Source organism: Anarhichas minor, unplaced genomic scaffold, assembly GCF_050575085.1.
Source record: "Anarhichas minor isolate MPS153535 unplaced genomic scaffold, ASM5057508v1 ptg000023l, whole genome shotgun sequence".
Lineage (NCBI taxonomy): Eukaryota > Metazoa > Chordata > Actinopteri > Perciformes > Anarhichadidae > Anarhichas > Anarhichas minor.
Window position 1 is genome coordinate 7522570 of NW_027466469.1, and position 20695 is coordinate 7543264.

At 42.5% G+C, this 20695-nt stretch overlaps 1 protein-coding gene across 1 annotated transcript in view; it reads right to left on the reverse strand.

Moving 5' to 3' along the window:
* Positions 1–20695, reverse strand: part of plekha6 (pleckstrin homology domain containing, family A member 6) — a 55938-nt gene that overhangs the window by 27824 nt on the left and 7419 nt on the right. The window contains exons 5-9 of the mRNA XM_076096735.1: positions 11079–11260; positions 9534–10106; positions 8480–8966; positions 5724–5810; positions 4532–4585 (exon numbers count right to left, since the gene is read on the reverse strand). Of these exons, the coding sequence (XP_075952850.1) occupies positions 4532–4585; positions 5724–5810; positions 8480–8966; positions 9534–10106; positions 11079–11260 (1383 nt within the window). The remainder of the gene's footprint in view (positions 1–4531; positions 4586–5723; positions 5811–8479; positions 8967–9533; positions 10107–11078; positions 11261–20695) is intronic.

Consider the following 20695-nt stretch of genomic DNA (forward strand, 5'->3'; position numbering starts at 1 on the left):
TTTCTGTGGAGGAAGCAGCTGTTATTGGAGCGATTAGCGAGTGGCGTGACCAGCGGCGTCATCAGCCCAATGGAGCGGACGTCAGAAGCTGTATTAAATGCTAATCGCGGTTAGCATTTCTCCATTGGCGGTAATGTTAAAATTAGCTTAGAAGCTAGCTAGTCAGACATGTTACATGATGGCTTGTTGTTTTGTATTCATGTATGTGTATAGGGACAGTTTGTAAAGCCATATTTCATATTGTGTTTTCACAGTTTTACAAATAAGAAAGATTCACACTAAAGTCTTGAAACTCTTCTACGGATTCCATGGTCTTTATTTCACGGATCTACTGTTAGCGATCTGCTAAGCTTTCCTGTACGAAGCAAGAGCAGAATAGAGTGAGAGACGTGTGTTGACCACATTTATGGACCCATAATCTAGTAAACGTTTACGTGTAAGTGTTGATTTTAAAGTAAATTTGATGTGAGAGAGAGATAGAGAAAGACCCGCAGCGTTGTAACTAAGTCTGAAAAATAAAACTTCTAAAACTTTCCACGAACTGTCTGTTTGAGTTTATAGAGGAATATTTTAGAGGAAGATCTTAAGTATCAAACACAACCTTTCATTATTAAAGACTACTTTATTACTCTGTCGTATTTTTTAAAACTAAGCAACCAATCCACTTCCTGTTTACACCGTCACGCGCATGCCCAGTGTACGTTAATGGTCACGTGCTGTCCGTCTTCGAAGGTTGCCGTGTGGATGCAGATCAATTTGAAAATGATGCTGAAACGCCCGTGTGGACGGAGATCGTTTCTATTTGACAAATCTGCTTCCAAATAGAAACGGAGTAGTATGGATGTAGCCTAACTGAGACCTGGATCACACCAGAAAACACTACCACACCCGCAGCTCTGTCAGATGTGTACTCTTTCTCTCACACTCCCAGAGCTGCGAGGCGAGGTGGTGGTACTGGCCTGCTAATTTCTCCAAAATGGAAATACTCTCTTGTCTCTGTTCCACAGTTCTCCCCGTCCTCTTTCGAATTTCATGCTGTGACTGTCACTTATCCAGTCAAGCTCACCATTGCTGTTGTGTATCGCCCACCAGGCCCCCTTGGTGAGTTTCTGGAGGAGCTTGACAGATTAGTCTCGCACTTCCATGACGATGGCTCCGCACTCATCCTGCTCGGCGACTTCAACATCCAGACTGATAAGTTAGAACCTCTTCTTTCCTTCCTCTCCTCCTTTGGCCTTTACCACTCCTCTTCTCCTCCTACCCACAAGGCCGGCAGCCAGCTGGATTTTATCTTCACTAGACACTGTTCTACTGCTAACCTCTCCGTTGCTCCCCTCCAGCTCTCTGACCACTATTTCATGTCCTACTCCCTCTCCCTCTCCTCTCCCCCCTTACTTCCTCCACCTACCCACATGGTTTCTACCCGTAGTCATCTCCGCTCCATCTCCCCCGCTGATCTTTCCTTTTCTGTTACCTCTGCCCTCCCTATCCCCTGATGCTGCTACTGATCTTCTCCTCTCCACCCTTTCCTCTTCTTTGGACAACCTCTGTCCCTTCACCTCCAGGCCTGCACGGCCAACTCCACCTGCCCATGGCTGTCGGACTCAGTACGTACTGATAGACAGAGCCTAAGAGAGGCTGAGCGAAAAAAAATGGAGAAAAAGCAAACTCCCGGAGGACCTTCTGAATTTCCAATCTCTTCTTTCCACCTTTCCTCCTCTCTTTCTACTGCTAAAGCTGCTTTCTTCCACACTAAAATACTACCCTCTGCTTCCAATCCTTAAAAACTCTTCAAAACTTTCTCTTCACTCCTCCAACCCCCACCCCCTCCTCCTACTTCCTCCCTTCTCCCTGATGATTTCGCCAACTTCTTTGACAAGAAGGTAAACAATATCAGATCCTCCTTCTCTCAGCCCCCCTCTCCCTGTCCACCCTCTCCCTCTCTACCCTCTCCAGCACTTCCCCCTCAGGTCTCCCTCCCCTCTCCATGCCCCATCTTACCCTATCTTGCTCCCCTCTCCCCCAACGAGGTCCTCAACCTTGTTACATGTAACCGCCCCACCACATGCTCCCTTGACCCGATCCCCTCCCCTCTTCTTCAGTCTATTGCGACTGAACTCCTTCCTTTCCTCACCCACCTCATCAACACATCTCTTGTTTCAGGATGCTTTCCCACAGCTTTCAAGACTGCCAGAGTCACCCCCCTTCTGAATAAACCATCACTTGACCCCTGTGATGTCAAGAACTTCAGACCGGTTTCTCTTCTACCCTTTCGCTCCAAAACACTTGAACGTGCTGTCTTTTACCAACTTCTTCCTATCTCCACCAGAACAGCCTCTTGGACCCCCACCAGTCCAGGTTCAAGGTGGATCACTCGACAGAGACAGCCCTCCTTGCGGTGACAGAGTGAACCCTCTCTCCTCTGTCCTGATTCTCCTGGACCTGTCTGCGGCGTTTGACACGGTGAACCACCAGATCCTCCTCTCCACCCTCAAGGGGATGGGCGTCTTAGGCTCTGCACTCTCCCTGTTGCTAATCCAGGCTCTTGTCATCTCCTGCCTGGACTACTGCACACTCACTACTTGCCGGAGCCCCGGCGTCGGCCATCAGACCTCTGAAGCTTGTCCAGAAAGCTGCTGCTCGCCTGGTGTTCAATCGCCCCAAGTTCTCCCACACAACTTCCCTTCTCCGTTCTCTACACTGGCTCCCTGTAAGAGCTCGCATCCAGTTTAAGACTCTGGTGCTAGCCTACAGGGCAGTGAAAGGACCAGCTCCTTCCTATCTCTAAGCCCTACACCCCCGCCCGACCACTTCGCTCTGCTGCCTCGGGGCGATTGGTTGCCCCGTCGTTGAGAGGTCCCTGCGGCCGATTGACCCGGTCACGGCTTTTTTTCTGTCCTGGACCCACAGTGGTGGAATAAACTCCTCACTGACGTCAGGACAGCAGAATCGCTACCCATCTTTTGGCGCAGGCTGAAAATTCACCTCTTCAAGAAGTATTACCCTGAGCCTCCCACTTAGCATTTATTGTATTCATATTAGTTTGTTTCTGTACTTTCGCTCTGGTTTATGCTCTTAGATGCTTGTTTAAAAAAAGAGATGCACTTATGACATCTGGTGACTAGTAGTTCTCTTGAATACCATGTTGAATACACTTATTGTAAGTCACTTTGGATAAAAGAGTCTGCTAAATGACTGTAATGTAATGTAATGTAATGTAAGCCTATCCAAGGCTCCTAACTCAAAGACTAAGTATAGTTTTCACAAGCGCCAATGCGGCAGCTTTGACAATAGATTGTCATTGAATGAAAAAATTGTCATATTTTTAATGCCTTTTTGTTACAGATGAAAGTAATTGTTTGCCCAGATTAGTGTATGGCCAACATAAGGTTTAGGTTCGAGAAGATTGAGTTTCGGGTTTAGGGTCTATCAGTCCTCAGAAGGATTACTATGAAGTGCTACCTGAGAGGAAACACTTTGGGAAAAGTATTGTCCATGATAAACAGTACTAGTGAAGCTGAAGTATCAGAGAGGGTTCATATGACACAAACTTTACAAACATATGATGGCAGAGATGGTATGCATTGACTCTACAAGCATGTCAGGGCCTTTGAGGCCTTTCAATACTCCACAATGGACACATTCAGACATGTAAACAGTTCCATTGATTGCACATTGAGAGTATGTGTTGGTGGACCTGTTCACACGTGTATTCTGCACGGTCCACACAGTCATGAGATATGGATATCGAGAAAAAAAAAGTCCAAGACTGTTGCAGACGTGGGCAGATGAAGACATTTTTGTCACAAAGACCATCACAGAACCTTACAGCCAAGCAGAAGCAAAAAGTATGATGTGAGCTTCTGATGGAATAATGGAGAAGAATATCATCATAAATGTGTTTGACTGTGAGTGACAGTATGGGCCACATGCAAACAAGAAAAGAGGCAGGCTTGGGTAGGTGTCTATACAGACCTTTGCACGGTACTAAATTGGACGATAATGGACTAGCCAACACTTGCTTAGAAGTTCCCTAATTAGTTCCAAAGTCAAAAAAGCAATTCAAAAGACAGTCCAGCTAGAAAATGGAATTACTAGTTAGGGCTTAAGCCATGAGAGAAGCAGCTGTGGTGAAGTGCTGCTGGCTGAAGCCTGCCTTTCTGTGGTGGTGCTCTCTCCTCTATTACTTGTACACAGAGCTTTGCTGTTGAGGATGAGCGCTCCACCATTCGGGTAACCATGCCAATTAGGCAGCTTTCCTCGAGCACCTGAAGATTCAGGTCAGATTATAGAGACCTGACAACAAGCTTGTGTAACTGGGTGACTGTAACAATACCAAAACTGTGTTAGGGTAAGGTAATGATGTTTTTTAAAGGTACTTTACAGGAACGATATTTTTAAGGAAAGAAAAAAAAATAGGAAATTAGACTGTAGGGAAGGAACCTCAGACACTGTCAATGTCAACATTGACTAGGAAACATAGCATTTGAAATATGTAATTGCAAATAATAATGTTTGTTCATCTTCTTACCTGTTGGTCTAAGTAATCCAGGTTGCGCTGGAGCTGAAGATCTAATATATCCTCCTGAGCCAAGCAGCAGTAACAGCAACACACATGAAAATCACACAGACATATGCTGTACAGATAGAAGGCTTGCGAGGAGACAGTGGCAAAGCAAAGCAAAGCTCCACAACCGATTTGTCAATCACACTGAAGGTTCACAGCTCCTGGGCAATGATTAACTGCAACACTGTAAACAGAATTAAATGGATTCCAATCTTTGACTAAAACCAATTCATTTCAGTGTTCTTGGGTTTTATTTACTAAAAAAGAAATAATCGAATCTCAAGTTGTCGTTGCTAAATTTTCTTGGGCTCCATCAGTCTTACTAAATCTTGCTCAGCAGATTGGAGTTTGATCAGTTGTCATCGAGATGGATTAGTTGGTGTTTTGTGATCTACGTATGAAATTTCCGTTGAATGTGGAAAGAAATGGGCGATTGTGGCTAATTGGATAGCAGGGCCGTCTTTCAATCAGAGGGTTGGCGGTTCGAACCCCGGCTCTGGCTCCGCTAGTCGCATGTCGATGTGTCCTTGAGCAAGACACTTAACCCCAAAATTGCTCCCGTAGCTGTGCCTACGGTGTAGAAATGTGATAGACTGAATTGTAAGTCGCTTTGGATAAAAGCGTCTGCTAAATGACTGTAATGTAATGTAAATGACAATGTTTTTTTACCCCAGCATAATTGAACATGCAACGCTATATATGCTGTCACATTTCATCTTTAATCAAGCGGCTTGATGCTTACAGAACTTCATGGGATTGCTTGGAAGCCTTACATTCCATTGATCATGAGGGACATTGGTGGAGCCCAGGGTGGTTGGTTCTGTCTGCCATTAAGTCATCTTTCTCTTATCTTATATATAAATTTACACACAAGCAGACTCATGCACATTTGCACACAAGAGCGGTCCCAGTACCGTGTTAGAGATAGGACAGCAGAGAGGGGTAGAGGATAGAAAAGGTCCAGAGCGTGATGAGTACATGGTTAGTACATGTATACAGAGGACAGATGTGCAGAATAAAGACCAAAGAAAAGCTACACATACCACTGCATTAAGTGCCATAATTACTGTAGACTGTGCCTACCACCCAGGACTATGTATGACTATGCATCTAATCCAGTAGAAGGATATGTTTACAGGACATTAGCGGCACATACCATTTTATTGTGGATGGAAGGGGATACAGGGTAGTTGTAGTGGTATAATCCTTGGTTTAAGGACCTCCTGTCACCAGGGTAGTCATACTAAAGAAGAGAGGGAAGGCAAGGAAAAGAAAGAAGAAAGGGAGGAATGGAGGCAAGAATGAATTAAAGTTGTTAGAGTGGCGTAAGATAAATATGGTTATAGCATATATATATATATAGGAAACACTTTATAATAACTACACGCTTTGAAGCATTAGTTAAGTATGAGTAAACACTTAATTAATCATTTATAAAGCATTGTTCCTAAATTAACACTCATTAGTATGCAATTTATAACAACAGTTATAAATGTTTTATTCTTGATTAATAAGCTCGTCTATAAAATGACATTGAAAGGCCATCAGTGCCTCAAAACCCACAAAAGTCTCAGTTATCTTCTCAACAGAAAAGGCAAATAGACACAACACAAAGTGATCAAGAACATATCAATATTTATTACAAGATGCAAACAATGTAATGTTAAATACATAAGTTACCTCTCAGACATTTCTTCATGTAAAAAAACCTAAACAAACAGATTCTCCTTCAGGAGAACATGGCTGGATACAAAACATTTGTAAATGTACAACTAGAGCTAGCCAGGAGCTTTGCATATTAGTTTACATTTACTTATTTAACTATTCATTTTAACCAAGCATATTGATCTCCACTGTTCGCACTTTTCTTCAGTTGCATGTCCCGATGGCAGGTGGCGAATCTGCTCATTGTTTGCAACCGCGAAATGAGAAATCCCGCTTTCAAAACGTCATCAATGTGGGACAAAGGAAAAGCCCGTTTAATACGTCATCAACGTGGGACGAACGTTTCGCTCAGGAACTGATACGGAAGTGCACTTACGCTATGGAAAACGCCGACTTTAGTTGAAAAGGCGCGCGGACCCGGGCAAGAAAGAATGACTGCTGACGGTCCTCCAATGCCCATCAGCATGTTTCTTAGTTTGCTGGAACGTACACATTATGGAGGATGAGTATATAGATAGCCTTCCAGCTGGCAAGTCACTAACTAGAGGTCCTTAGACGGCGCACGCCACGGTGTCACCTCCGTTGTAAATAGAGCGATCCAGAAGACAGTTGGCTAACTAGCTGTTAAATAATAACGACAATGTTAGATGTCCATTTATCTGTTCAAATGAGTGCAGTGAATGTGAACGTTTTATATCCAGCCATGTTCTCCTGAAGGAGAATCTCTTTGTTTGTTTTTTTACATGAATTGTTTACAATGCCTGAGAGGTATGTATTTATGAGTACATTGTTTGCATCTTGTAATACATATTGATATGTTCTTGATCACTTTGTGTTGTGTCTATTTGCCTTTTCTGTTGAGAAGATAACTGATACTTTGCTGGGTTTTGAGGCACAATGTCATTTATAAATGCTTTATAAGGCATAGATAGTCCTCACTTTAAATGAGGTCATGCAAAATACTTTACTAACGACTAGTAACTACCTGAATTAATCATGAATTGCAGTATTAATATGCGTTTATAAAGCATATATTAACATAGTCCCTAACCATTAGTGCATATCTAAATCATTATATATATAAATGCATGAATAATGTACATCTAAATAAGTTCTTAATCATTTACTAACACTTTATAAATTATATTATGAATCATCTACAACTCCTCAATAATTGGTTTGTAAAATATATAATACTTCATTTACAAATGGGGAATCCATCATTTATAATGTATGAAAACACAATCACGAAACACTTGGTAGACGAGCTTATTAATCAAGAATAAAACATTTATAACCGTTGTTATGAATTGCATACTAATGAGTGTTAATGTAGGAACAATGCTTTATAAATGATGAATTAAGTGTTTACTTATTCTTAACTAATGCTTCATAGCGTGTAGTTATTCTAAAGTGTTATCTATATATATTATTCTCACTATTGTTTCCCATATGATAAGGTTGGTTGGCCTTCTCTTGCAGAGAGGCCTAATAAACATTTGCAGTTATTGGTAATCTACCACCTTACATCATCATCCTATGCAGACAGAGCTGGTGTCTCAGCAGGGACCGGGCGGGCTGGACAGGCTGAACACTGCTCTCTGCGTGGTCTGCGCTGAGGCGCTCGAAGCAGGTATTGTGAAGATCTGTCGCAGCAATGAGGCCGGGACATGACAGGCACTGACTAGATTCTTGGAGCTGCGATTTTAACCGTGGGAAATTGCTGTTCGGTGAAGAGAAAAAGTAAAGTAGACAGCAGGTTGTGATGCCTTTAATACTGTGGGGTTCGCATGTAATAGGGTAGGCATTTCCTGATTGGTCGACTATGCAAAAGCTAACTTTGAGTAGGTGAATGCGTTCTTGTGATAGGAGGAGAGTATTACCCAGAAGAGGGGAGAGCCTGTGTGAGTAAAAACATGAATATGAAAACTAAACATTAATCTCATTCTTTATTTCATTTTGCAGACAAAATCTTTTTGTACAGCAAATGGTTATTTATGTCTTTTTAGGTCTGTTTTAATTTAAGCATCGTTGACACATTTAATTTAATTTACTTTCCGAAAATCAAAACCTACATTCAGTATAATTATCATTGCAAACATAGGAAAAAAGCTTTTTTCCCTGAAATTCTGATCCCCTAAGTGTCACACATTTTAGAACAAAAACTCTGAATAAGGGAGTTGTGGTCTGTTTTTGTGTTGTAGTCTGTTGTTGTAATTCTATAAACACAAATGCTTATCGTTTTACCTTTGGTGAGCTGAGGGATCTCCTCAGGCTGTAGACGGATGGATCAGCATAGATCACGTCGTCCCTTATCCTCCCTGGAAACCGATCAAAGCGGGCAGATGGGGATCGAGCCGGCGAGGCAAAGTTGGGTGGCACCGGTGAGTAGGGTCCTCCTGATGATGACGATGGTGACCTGGGCACAGACCTGGAGCGTGGTTGGATGGACAGACGTCTCATGGATGTTTCCATTCCACCATAGTACGTTGGGCCCCATTGGTCCCTGGGCATTGGAGGTTCATACAGCTGATGGGGTCGGTCTCTCAGTGAGTGACGCTTCTCGTCAACAGTCCAGCGTCGGTCGTATGCCCCCACACCAGAGACAGAGCAGATACTGTCAGGTCGCACCCCTGGTGGGTACAGGGGGTACTCTTCCACATACGTGGGGCCACCTGGGTAGCCATAGCAGTCACCCGAGAACCCGCGGTTCACTGGGTAGTAACAAGATGGGCTGGAAGTCATGAAAATAGAGGGTATTAAACCAGTGAATAATAAAAAATATATATATATATATACACACACATATATATATTTATATATACACAGTGTAGCTTATTTATTTTGTTGATGAAGGCAAAGCTAAATTAAAGAATGAAATGATGCATGTCAGGGAGTCTGTATTATAACACACACTTGACCTTGATAAGACCTTTTTATTATAATCTATAACTCCTTTCACCCTGAATAAATATACACTTTACACTCGTTTGTTAAGCCACTTTACTAACCAAATACTCCACACAAGGAATTTGAACTTGCTGGAAATAGGTTTCTGGGTCTTAGGCAGTGGAGGTGCAGGGCTTTGATAACATTTCTCAATGTTACTGCATACTACGAATATAATGAACACTAATGAGGGGGTTACCTACACGCACCTACTGAAATGATCAAACCAGTGTTGTTACAGTATCCCCATGACCACCTAAGCATCATCCTTAAACTAAATGCAGATACCACATTGAAAAAGATGTGAAAAGAGAGACGTGTGTCATATTTCTCCTCTTCTCCACTGATCTACCTGTTGATGTCTTCCTGGGAGGTCATGACCCGCCGCTGGTTGACCCACTGTTGCAACTGGACCATGGAGGTCTTCCTCTGGGCCACCCTCTCTGGAGCCGTTCTGGGCACAAAGCCTCTCCTTAGCACCACGTTATCCTGCTGCTCCCTGTGGTCATTTGATGGGCCAACACCCACCTCTGGGTGTCCCTGGGGGGCACAATGTTGACTGTGACTCCTGGATGGAGGGGGTTTGCTATTGCTGTTGGGGGGCATGGTGTTGCGAGGGCCATATTTGCCCCAACCATTTGGATGGTGACTTAGGTGAGAGGTGTTGTCAGGAGCAGGTCCTCCCCCTTCATCTTCACCTTCTCCTCCACTTTCTCCTCGTCTTCCATCATTATTTTTTCCCACTTGATCGGAGCAGGGGGTAGAGGGTGTGGGTGTCTCAAGGCTGTTGACCCCATTGATCTTAGGGTTGGGGGTAATTTCACTGTCAGTGTCATTGTGTGTTTGTGTATGAAGAGGCTGCTGTGTTTGTTGGTTAGGTGCCTTGGTCACCATGGTGTGGTTGAGAGCCGCTATGGTGTTCATTCTATGAAATGCGGAGGGAAAAAAAAGGCATGAGGATAGATAGGCAGTTTTGTTCCAAAATGATTACAGAAGCAGACATTTGTTTTAATACCAGAACATCTCAACATCAGGCCAACAGTTTTGTTAATTTCTCTTTTTAACCAGCTTCCGACCAAGAAACAAAATGATCCATTGTTGCTTACTATCTTTGATCTGGTTGGTGTTCACACTGTTGTATGAGTAAACATGAAGTTAAGTAGGTAATTTGGTCATTGGACAGTTTTGATGACTGAATCTTCCTTCATCATCAGCACAACACAGAGCCAAGAGGCAAAAGCACTTCTAATAACTGGCAGGTAAAGCTGGACTAATTAGCATCTTCAGCAGTGCTTGATCTGAGCCAGTTCTCAAGCATGGCCTAGGTTAGAGTTCTGTCCACTGCATACTGTTACTTATGGCTCACTTTCTAATACACAAAGGAAATATAGTTTTGGTTGGTTTACATGGGTTCATTACCATTGGCAGCGTGTGCACCATGCTACAGAGCTAAATGGCTAGATACATTTGTTCTGAAGTTTGTGACATGCTATTCACTGTTAACAATTTGCTGTTTTTATCATTTTATTTTTGGGCATGAAAAAAAAGTATGAAAACAAATATTTTTCAAGTAGCCCTTCACAGTTGTTCAGCTTTGTAACTGATAATAAATCAGTTGCTTGTTAAACATATTTTGAGATGTGGACGTATGATGAACGGAAGACATAATGCTGGTGTAAATACCATAAAACAACTCTCATACTGAGTGCATTGTTGCCCATTACAGAGTCATTCCTGATAGCACCACCAGAAACCACCAAATGATCTAAATTGAATGCATAGTACCTTTAAGATATGAATAGCCCATACTAGCCAATACAATACTGCCATGGCTGGCCATTTTGGACAGGCCCAATCAAATAGATTGTCCATGTGTGTATGAGTTTGAGAACGGCACCTCTGTGTTAGCTGAATGTCGACCTCTGCAGCTTCGCTCATGGCTCTAATCCATTCTTCCTGTTCCTCATGGCTGTCTGCGCTAAAGTAGTATGTCCTGGTCCCAGCGTGCTGCACCTGCATGCAAAACACAACAGGACCCTTCAACTCCCCGTCCTCACCCTCCTCCTTCTCCAACCTCACCTGCAGAGGGAGACAAAACAGAGATGCAATGCATGAGTAGCAGTCTTAGACCCATCAATCAAGTTATTAGCATTCTCAACATCCCATCACCTCTATGCCAGAAACTTGATCTGCTCATGCAATGAAGAGGCATGATATTAAAGATGTCAAGGTAATTCTGGTTTATTATTATTTGTAAACCACTTTATTTGGACTATTTAGTCATGTGAAAGATTGTAAGTGACATGTCAGGTGTACTCAATGAATGCACAACTACTGTAAAGTAAGTAAAATGGATCAAAGTTCAAATAGGATGTGTGTGTCTAAATTGTGATGAATGCCTGCAATAGACAGTTTGAAGGTGTAAGGACTAACAGGTGTTGTATGCTATACAGATTAGTGATTCATGGTAATAAACTGTAGAACTGCAGGGTTTGTTTCCAAGCTGTGTGACTTCTGACTGCTCATGCTTCTTTCTAAGCAATGCCACCGTGTTCCCAGATCCCAGCAATTACCCTGGTGAGTACAATATTGCTGTTACTAATAAAATGAATGGACAAAACTAGTGTTAACCAGAATTATCCTTTAATTATATCCATGCACATTTCCCTGGTCAACTGTTTGTATTAAAGATACACTCACTGATTCTGTTACAGTTCCAAACAGTACTCCTTAAATCCTGATATATCCTCCCAGATCACCTTTTGAAACTCCGGCTAGTTGACAGTTGAGTTTTAAACATTATGGTGTTTGCAGTGGTAGTACTGGTTGCAATAACAAAATGACAGGGTGTACCTCTGAACAGCAGATTGGACATGCAGACACTAACTAAATAACCCAAACATGAATCCTTATATATCCAACAGTCATGCAGTACTGGAGCTGTAATGGTGCATTCTTAAAGACAGGGCAGTTAATGAAAAGAATGAAAGACATATCAATTGTAAACCTACTACCTTCTAACATAAAAGGAGACAACGATGGGCCAGCAGACCTCACAGGGTGGACAGAGGTGGGAGGAAGATTAGACAATAAGTGGGATGACAGGTCAATGCTGGTTAGCATGGTGTTAGAGCCGAAACACTAGGAACATTTGTAGCCTCGAACTATCTGGCATTACATACAAACTACATGAGCAGGCTTTAGAACATGAACAACAACAGTTGAAAAAGACATGAGCAGACATGTCCCTGTGGATACTACGTGTACATTGGTCACTAATGAGTGGAAACCCTTGTATGTCTAAAACAAAGCTGCTGTGACCCAATTGATACAGAAATGCAAAAATATGAAATATAACAAACTAATAACAATCACAGTTGTACAGGAATAAATGCACCAACGATGCCATATCATTATGTAATATGTAAGCCAAATACATTTCATATACAGTATATATCACAAGAGGGCAGCACAAGCATGCTGCAAGCTGGACAAAGACACATTCACTGACATTTAGTAAGCATTAGCTTTGGCTAAAAGTGACTAAAAGCCTCTACAAAAGACCTGAGATTAAAATGCCAATGTTATATAAAAACAATTATCTGAGCTTCAAACTGTTGGAAGATGATTATTCTTCCTGAAAGACTGGGTATGAGCTCAGTGTTTGCTTTGTACTTAAAGCCTAGTTCTGAAACGTCAGACATCAGATAAATGTAGTGGAAGAAAATACTACAAAAAGTTTGTGGGTCTCTAGTAAATGTACTGAATGACCCTCTCTACCCAGTCATATCCATTCTACAGCCAAAGTGTCTATGCTACAGCCCAATTTCCTACAAACCAGGCTCAAAAGTATTGGGAATTACACCCTTGATGCAACCTCACTTTCTGTATTTTGCTATTATTTTATTATTGGGATCCTGTAAGTGTCCTGATGACCTGCTCTCTAGATGTGGTCCATTGACGTTTGATCGCCTCCAGTTTGTATTCCTTAAACCAGGAAGTATATGGGTTCATCCTAAGAGCCTTCTCCTGTATGAGACTAAAATATGGAATTATTTACTGTTTATGCACTCAGTTCTCTTTTGCTACAGAGTTTATTGTCTTCATAGTTCAAAAATCGAATGTGTGTGTGTGTGTGTCAGCGATGCCGTCACTTTGTCAACAAATTGGTTGTGTCTTCGACCCGCTGAGTGCAGCAGCACTGACTGAAGATAACCTGTGTGTGTGTGTAGGAGGAGGAGCATACTGCCATATGACAGCAAGAGGAAATGATGTCACTGATAAACAGGAGTCACTTCCTTCCACGCTGGAGCACTCTGAGGCTCCTCCTCCAGCAGTGATGCAAGGTGATGCAATTGGCTGAAATGGCTCTTTAGTAAGAAGCAGCAGTAACCTAGCAACAGAGGTGGGTCTATGGGAAGTGTGTGTGTGTGTGTGTGTGTGTGTGCAGCCTCCCTCCTTTGTCCTTCCTTTGTTCATTCATTCAGGTAGTCAGAAGGAGAAGAATGAATGCAGGAGAGAGGAATGGTGACATATATCAGCATTATCTCTTACACTTCTCTTCTGTTGGCTATGATCTATTACATTTTGTTGTCTTAAATATTATTTCAACAAAAAGGAAGACAAAGTACAGAAGGCCGTTGAGATAAGAGGAGGGAGGAAGGAAGGAAAGATGGAAAAACAAAAAAAAACACACAGAAAACCAAGTAATAGGAAGAGACGATCAGATTATAATTATAATAAGAAACAAAAAAACTGAAAAGGGAGGGAGCAATGGAGCAAAAGAGAAGAAGTGTAAGGTAGAAAATAAGGACGAAAAGATGAACAAAAGGAGGAAATGAAGGAAAAACAGAAAAAATAAGCAAAGAACATATACTTACAGTGAGAAAAGAAGGAATTAAAAGACAGGGCTTGAACAACGGAGGAAGAAGAGAAGGACATAATGTGTTCAAGATGCTTTGAAATGTCAAATCTATTTTTTTGGAAAGTGTATGGTAAATACTTTTCTCCAGCTCACCTTCCATTAAGACTCTCAAAAGCTTCCTGTTCAGCTGCTAGATATGTGTGTGCGCTGTCAGGTGTGCTGCACTGTCCTGGTCCGTATCATAAGTGTTTGGTCAAAGGAAATGTGTGTGTGTGTGTGTGTGTGTTGCTTGACAGGACTGAGAGGGATGCATTTCCTGATGATCTGAGGGCATGTTGGACTAGTCAGGTACTCAAAGTGTACACACAAACATACACTCACATACACGCTCACGCACACACACACACACACATACACACTCACACACACACACACACACACACACACAGCACTCTGTGTCATCTGTCGCCAGGATGTCACTGAACATTCATGACATTGAACACTATGATATTCTCACGGTAAGACAGATAAATAGCATGAGATTTCTGTGTGTCATTGTTAGCGATTGTTTTGGGATAACGATGTGACACAAGACAAGTCTAAAAGGATGTTAGGTTTAGGTGTCAAAACCACTTTGTTAGGTTTAGAAAAAACTAGTGCTGGGCAACGATTACAATTTTAAGCGCGATTAATCGCATTATGCTCAAAGTTCAATAATTAATTCAAAAGTGGTGTATTGCGCACTTTTATTTTAAAAGTACTCCACAAAAGTTGTACTGAACAAAAGTGCAATAACAGCAGCAGCAGCAGGAAATAACGGCACACAAACACAGCTGTTCACATCTCGCTGCCCGGTTCTTGTGTTAAAAATGTCCGCTTAATAATATTAAAAAAACTGCGTTAACGCGCGATAATATAATTGTCGGCGTTAATTAATGAATGCGATAATAACGCGTTAACTTGCCCAGCACTAGATAAAACATGGTTTTACTTAAAATAACTTCAAAAAAGGTCAAGTTAAATAAGTGCAGAAACGTAAAAGGAAAGCACGTCACTAGCTTGAAAAACACAACACTTTGGGACACCGGCCTCCTGGTTGCAAGTCCTGTGTTTGTTTGACCCATCCATCTTCCGTCCTGCCACATTTTATACTACGTCACTTAGTCAGAGCGTAGCATTTTCCCGAGGATGCATGTACACTGCAGTCAGTACAGACTACATGGCGTACAAATGACACCTTAAAAATGAACACTGCACTTGATCACGTAATGGCAGGGGATAAAAAAACATGGTTAGTCTTGCAACTGGGAAGCTTGCAGGCAGGCACAAACTCGTTTATCTCATCATCTTGAAAGTACACACGCTAGATTAACACAGCCTCAAACATATCTACCTCGTCTAACCTCCGTGTGGAATGTGCCGAGTAACTACACCCTCGGATCCCAGTGCTGAGCATCACCTCTTTTTTACCAACTTGCGGATGTATACAGGTCAGTTGTTTTATTGACTGGGAAGGTGTCAAGGATTTTAACATATACACTGATGAAAGTCAGCAATCAAAAAGCAGCATGCAGTACCTACTGCAACAACAACTATGCTGACTCATACATGAATGTTGTATAACAGTCATTTCAATCAGTGTTGTTAAACCTTTCCTCATCAATTCAGCAGTCATCTGTTAACTTAAACTTGAGCTATTGACGCTGCCACGTCTACACTTTGCATTTAGTCTGAACACACCTTTTGCCAGAACTTTAGGTTACTTACGTAAACGTGGTTCTCTGAGTAGCATGACTTAGATTTCTCACTGTCGCTCCCTTAAATATTTACACAAGCACTACCATTACCCCAGCCCTGAGTGGCGTCAGCACCCCTGCACCTTTATATATGAATAACTGAGTTCTATAAACACTTGTGGAATAGTCTAGCCCCGTCTCCTTTTTTGTCTTTTTTTATTGTCTACAAAAGTGAGTACAAAACAACTGCAGACAAGTACATGAATATATATGCGAACTGAGGAGAATAACATAGGTTTGAAGAGTGAGAAACGGAAGTCCAGCTAAATGTATATAGATGGATGTTTGTGTGTGTGTGTGTGTGTGTGTGTGTGCGTGTGTGTGTGTCCCTTTTATGAGTGATCCGGTCAATGGGTGAGTGAGGGGTGTCGATTTACACATAAATACACAAAAACTACACGATATCGTTGGGGGGGGGGGGGGACGAGGGTGGCAGTGGCAGCTGGGCAGGCACCAGACCGTCAAAGGAATGGCCACCAGACACAGGAGGACAACGGGTTAGGTGGGATATTGTGTTATGAGATTGATTGGATTTATCATTAATGTGTGTGTGTGTGTGTGTGTGTGTGTGTGCGTGTGTGCGTGTGTGTGCGTGTGTGTGTGTGTGTGTGTGCGTGTGTGCGTGTGTGTGTGTGCGTGTGTGTGTGTGTGCGTGTGTGTTTTTTGGAATGAGTCAATGACGTCACAATGAATCCATCTTTCTTTAAATAAACTTTGAGTTTTGAAATTAAATGTTTGCATCACAGGAGTCTGAAAAACTCCTATTCAGTCACCACTGGAGTTTAATTCTAAACAATACTACAATGCTAATATTAGTGTAGCCTGATCTTGACCTGCCACTGTGCAGAAATACCAGCTTTAAACACAATGAACAGACATGGAAAAATAAAGGAACTACACAGCATTCGATGTTGATTTAGAATTTGAAATTGAATGTTATAAATTATTCTTCGAGCTTCCACCTATTCGGTTAAGACATAGAGTTGTCATATATTTATGAGTTTCATATTGCATTTACTGATTGATGGGGCACTCCATTTACTCCGGTGTCCTTGCACCTTGAGTATTCCCCAGTCCTGTGTTTAGAGGATCGACTAGCAGTGGACACTTAGGAATGTTGCTTCAGTCATGAACACAGGAACGGAGAGAAAGTAGCACAACAGCCCCAAAGGAATGAACACTTGTCTTTTCACAGCTATCTGATAGTTCTGTTGAACTGTTTGCTTTCAGAAAGGGTGAGGCTAAGCTCCACAGCACATGCACACCACACATACACACCCATAGGTGTAACCCTATGACTCTGGCTGTTGTGCCACAGTCAAACACACACACACACACACACACACACACACACACACACACTCCTTCCGTTGGACAGAGAAGACTCTTCCTACTGAATGTCTCTTGACTACGGCCACACCTCTACAGAGTCAGGTAGTAAAGCTGCAGGTACAACAGGTTCGGACAGCTCTCTGACCCTGGATGAGCTTGATGTTATTTAATAAAACAAGATTAAAGGCAGGTCTGGATTCTTGTCGGAGACACTTGTCCTGCAAAGATACAGATCCAGTCAGAGTGATCGGGATGAAAGATAATCTGATTGTGAATTTATTTTCAGAACTTTCTGCACCTTTCTGTAACAACAGAGTTGTTTAGTATGAAGTTGTTCTCAGCCATGCTAATTAAATTTGGTGCACACATCCTAAGTGTGAATTGCAACCACTTCGGTGATCCTCTGATACTTTGGTTTATGACCAGATACCTCCAGAAATGACATTCCCATCAGCCGCCTAGCTTGTATTAAGGTCTAATTAGCATTAGAAAATATGAACCTGCTAACACGCTCAAATAAAATGGTGAACATAGTAAATATTCCCTGCTAAACATCAGCATGTTAGCATGTCATTGTGAGCCTGCTGACATTAGCACTTAGTCTAAGCTCAGCCACTAGTGTGGCTGCAGACTTTTGTTGATGGATAGAAGTTTAGCCAAATGAAACGAACGAGTTTCATTCCATCCATCCATCCATTTTCCTCCGCTTATCCGGGGTCGGGTCGCGGTGGCAACAGGCCAAGCAGGCTGACCCAGACCTCCCTCTCACCGGCAACATGTTCCAGCTCATTCTGGGGGATCCCGAGGCGTTCCCAGGCCAGCTGGGAGATGTAATCCCTCCAGCGTGTTCTGGGTCTTCCCCGGGGTCTCTTCCCAGTTGGACGTGCCTGGAAAACCTCCAGTGGGAGGCGTCCAGGAGGCATCCTAATTAGATGCCCGAACCACCTCAGCTGACTCCTTTCGACGCGAAGGAGTAGCGGCTCGACTCCAAGCTCCCTCCTGATGACCGAGCTCCTTACCCTATCTCTAAGGCTGAGCCCGGCCACCCTACCGAGGAAGCTCATTTCGGCCACTTGTAGCCGCGACCTTGTCCTTTCGGTCACGACCCAGAGTTCGTGACCATAGGTGAGGGTAGGAACGTAGACCGAGTGGTAAATTGAGAGCTTTGCCTTCCGGCTCAGCTCCCTCTTCACCAAGACGGTCCGGTGCAGCGCCTGCTTTACTGCTGCAGCCGCACCGATCCGTCTGTCGATCTCCCGCTCCATCTTACCCTCACTCGTGAACAAGACCCCGAGATACTTGAACTCCTTCGCTTGAGGTAGGCACTCCGTCCCCACCTGGAGGGAGCAATCCACCGGTTTCCGGCAGAGCACCATGGCCTCAGATTTGGAGGTGCTAACTCTCATCCCCGCCGCTTCACACTCGGCTGCAAACCGCCCCAGTGAATGTGAGTTCCATTCCAACATTTAAAAACAAAACCATTCCAGTTTAGACAGAAGTGCCTGGATCACAGAGGATCTACTGGGACTTCACTTTAACTCCATTCAAACAGAATTCATAATAAAGGATTAGTTATAATACATTTTGTGATCAAATTACTCCTCTCTTCACTCAGACCAAAGGTAGTTTTTTCAGACAATAATCTAATTATCAACAGTTTCAAACTGAAAAAATAAACAAATAAATACATGTACAACAAATGTGATCTGAACAGGTTTGAATCACTGACTAGCTCTGGTAGGCTAATCACCTAACTTCCCTATAAGTAAGGAACTCATCAGTTATGCTAATTGGAAAACCATGTCATCCAGTATGTTAGTGATTGATCATGTTATTTATAGGCCTATTTTTGCAGCCTAGGCTTGCAGAATGGACCCTGAGGACGGAGCATGTCTTCCAGGACCATGTGGATATATTTGCAGAGTGTGACCCTTGGGACACTTTAGGCTACCAAGAGCTGTCCTCATGATGCTTTGCAGCTTGGAGCCAGCAAGGACAATGGAAGTCATTACAGAGTACAAGTATGAACTATTCTGCATTTTTAAACTTTTCTGAGGACCTTCCTCAAAAACGAATTTAAGGAAAAACTTTCGGAGATATTTGTGAATGGGGTCCTTGTTATTATTGAAAGGAATGATAGCTATGACACGGGTTGTAATATACTGTGTTCATCATTAAGTACACATGGCTGTTTCTAGAAACAAACATGACACCTTCAAATTAGAGAACAAACATTGTAGTAGTACATTGCGATTGGAAAAAAAACCAAATCATACGTGAACTGACAAAAAGAGAAGCTTGGATCAAATATGACTTGTTTTCTATTTGGAAAAGTTGTTTTTATTTCGGCCAGAAGACTACAGCCAAAACCCAGAAAGCTGCTTACCCAAGCTGTAACAACTCCTTTGTTGAATGATGTTGCAAATTGAGTTACATCTGTGTGCAGTTTAGACAAAAATGTATCTCCGATAAGCCATCTCATAAAAAGTCAAGTTCATACTGTAGATTTAGACAGATTGCATCAGGGTCGTAAACAGAAGTGGTTGGACAAGAATCACCAGACAGCTTTGAAGGAGGCATGCTGGGACAGGACCACAGAGAGTCTGAGCCCCACCTCTATGACACCCTGAAGGAGACAAAACACACACTTGGCTTCAGCTGGCCAGCATACACGTTTCAACCAGCCGTCACTATGAAATCTGTTCTGTACATACGTTCAGTATGAATTGTCAGCTGCTATGATTCCTTCACGTGTGGTCCTCGTCTCCTTGCTAAGCTGACACCAACTGCCTCTGATGGTGGCCTAGTCTTAACTAAAATCTGTAACAGCTCACTACTGCAGCACAAACACCTGATGTGTTGACTCCATACAGATTAAAGAGGTGCACTACATTATGGTGTACTGTTTAGAAAAGAGCTCAACTTTTGAGACATTGCAATGCAATGACCGGCAGGGCTCTGGATTGGCAAATCCTAACTTTTCAGAGTCTTCAAACAGATCTGTTATTGATCTCTATCAAACTGGACTTGAGTACATTTCACTATCGCAGACTCTTGTGTCTGGTATGTGACCCTGTTTCAAGTCTCACATTTTCATGAACCCAGCAAAAACATGAATTTCATGTGAAAAAAGATCATGTGCAGTTTACTTTTGTGTCCTATTCTCTGTTAACGATACATAAGAGTTCCAAATGACTTCTCTTAAAATACAGTTTTTCTAACCTACGTTGCTTTAAGACCTGGCTAGCAAAACTGTCTTTAAGCAGCTGTAGCGGGCTAGTCTTAAAGAATGAAGATTGGTATCAAGTGAAACTTGACGACCTGATGAATCCATTGGTACCATGTCATGCTAGCTTGGCTAGGACGGGGCTGAATAATGCTCCAGACTTCTCACACTCACTTCAAGATATCAGAAGGAAACTGAATTCTATCCGACCCAAAAGTCTCCTCTCTAGACAGGGCCACTTCTACACCACGCTAATCAAATGCAGTTTTGGTGAAAAAACATGCAGTTGTTTTCAT